At 36.5% G+C, this 2,492-nt stretch overlaps 1 protein-coding gene across 1 annotated transcript; it reads left to right on the top strand.

The window, feature by feature from the left end:
- Window positions 1-1,194: 1,194 nt before the first annotated feature.
- LOC144630472 (uncharacterized) lies at window positions 1,195-2,130 on the top strand. The gene has a single exon (XM_078488829.1). It carries the CDS (start codon window positions 1,195-1,197, stop codon window positions 2,128-2,130), a length of 936 nt encoding a protein of 311 aa, XP_078344955.1.
- Window positions 2,131-2,492: the final 362 nt, after the last annotated feature.

Here is a 2,492-nt window from a genome sequence, read left to right as displayed (position 1 = left end):
TGGGAGCCATATGTAATCATCTTAGGTGTCGTTATTCTTTCTTGTCTTTTGTCGATTTTAGGACATTTTCAATTTAGAAGTTTTTGTTTCGTTCGCTTAATAACATACTCTAGAGTTGTTAGCGCACTTATTGCGTTTTTACAAATGATACATAACCGATTACGCGTTCAAGTTCTGAATAAACTGCAGTTGGACCCAAGACCCCGATGCACCTGCGCTTTGTACTGAGCTCCCGTTACGCAGAAGTGATTTCGACAGCTCTTAACAGCATAGTGCATGTTCAAGGTTGGTCAGTATAGTGTTGACCAAGAAATTGACCTTGGTTTTACGAAAATCGATTTGTTGACTTAATGAGTGTTTTGTCTTAGACCCAACTTGGCAAAGCCAATCTATCTTGGAAACCAATAAAATCCAGCATGGAAAATATTTTGGGAGATTTCAATTTTAGAAATTTAATCACCCTTGTCTCAGTATTTCTTTGAAAGTTATCTTAGTTTTGAATAGAAACCAATTACACATTTACTTATTAATCTAAGCCGATGGGTTAACGGAAGGTTTTAATTTTGGTCATATTATTATTGATACGTATAATTAAAAAAAAATACTCTTTAATCTAATACAAAATATACTGATGTGCAACCGAAAGAAAAAAAAGACAATTAAAATTATACATCTGCGTTAAAAAAAAAAAAAATATCTGCAGCACTTTCAGGTGAATCGCTTTAATTTTTTTTATAAAGCACAGTTTAGTTACCGAGAAGAATAATTGCGCCTCCCACTTGTCTTTGAGATGGCACGGAACAAGGACAGTAGTAGCTGATGTGCTTTCGAAGGACTTTTTTCAATATGACTTTGCTTAATTTTGAGTAGTGATTGATATAACTCTGACAATAAGGTTTTGAATACGAAGATTAATGCAATTACAGGTTATATCACTTTTGGACACCGTACTGCCATGTAAATTGACCTCCACGACGAAATCGGCAGAAAAGGCTCAGCAGAGGGAAAAAGCTTTTGAAAGCTTTTAATGAAAAAAAAATTGCCTTGTGCGCGAGAATGGAAATTAAAAACCCTTATTGAAAATAGAAACTGTTGGGGAACAGTATAATAGTAAGTTAAGTGATCTTACGCAATTTTACGGCACAGTCCTAAAGTATACGGTAATCTCATTTCTTGACTATAGAATGTATCGCCATGTACCATAACATGACTAATTCAACTACAAAACCTCCGCTCGACAAAAATTCTGTTTTTTACGCGTCAACGCTTTCAGCTTCAGTTCTCCTCGCCCTTTTCTCGCCTGTAACAGTAACATTAAATGGTCTGGTTTTGGCGGCAATCTGGAGGAAACCGTCCCTTAGAACACCTTCATACATTCTTCTAGCTGGATTGGCATTTACCGACTTTTGCATTGGATTAATTGTTCAGCCTATTGTGGTTGCGATTGGGTTGATCTACTTAACAGACCATCAGATGATATTAGCGGACAGAAATAGTTGGCCAAGCGCTTTTTTAAAAACAGCAGCTATTAGCAAAAGCTGTAGCTCGTACTTTTCTGTTGTTACGATACTGATAATGACATTTATGTCCATTGAGCGATGGCTGCACATGTCTCGTCGATCTTTGGTCACTGTTCGCCGCGCCTCGTTTACAGTTGCAGTACTTTTGCTCATTCCAATCCCGTTGGTTGTGACTCTTGTTCAGAACGTTAGTGCCTTTTCAGTTAGAGTTGCTTCTATTTCAATTTTGTTACTGTGCCTTACTCTTACATCTGTAGCTTATTTCAAAGTTTTCAGAATAATTCGTCGTCATCAACAGCAAATTCACGCCAACGAATTATCCCAAAACGTTGCTCAACCAGCGATCAACTTCGAGAAGTACAAGAAATCCGTTTTCACAATACTTTATATTCTGGCTATTTTCTACATATCTTATTTGCCCGCAGTTTTCTATATAGGGTTTTTACTACTTTTTTCGAAGAAAGAACACACTAATTTATTTTTCATTGCTTTAACGATACTTGTGTATTTATCTTCTTTACTTAATCCCCTTCTGTGCTTGAGGAGAATGGATGATATTCGAAATGAAGTCAGTGGATTAGTTAAGAAGATATTTCGTCAAGACAGTTAGATAACAAGTACCAGTTGATTGAACAATTTTCCATCGCATCTCTAATGACGAAAATTTAGAGGAGATTTGGCTGAAATAAATATTAAATCTCGGCTTCAGTATTGCGGTTGAATTCTTGAAGATATGTTTCGTTGAAGCCGTTATTAACGAAACAGACGGAGAACGAAATTTCGATGAGCGTCGGGCTTTCGCAGTCGATTAAAAGTAATCCGCTTGTCGAGAATAAAAAATAAAGCCGGCGAAAACCTCATCAATTGGTACAGTTTTAACATGTTATCCCTAATTCCCGCTTTACTGATTCAAGTTGATTCACTTGTAAACAGGTTTCTTTCTTCCAAAAATGGAAGATATTGTAGACTGAC

The sequence above is a fragment of the Oculina patagonica genome, chromosome 11, assembly GCF_052425735.1.
Source record: "Oculina patagonica isolate OP01 chromosome 11, crgOcupat, whole genome shotgun sequence".
Taxonomy (NCBI): Eukaryota; Metazoa; Cnidaria; class Anthozoa; order Scleractinia; family Oculinidae; genus Oculina; species Oculina patagonica.
This window is presented reverse-complemented; position numbering and strand designations above follow the sequence as displayed.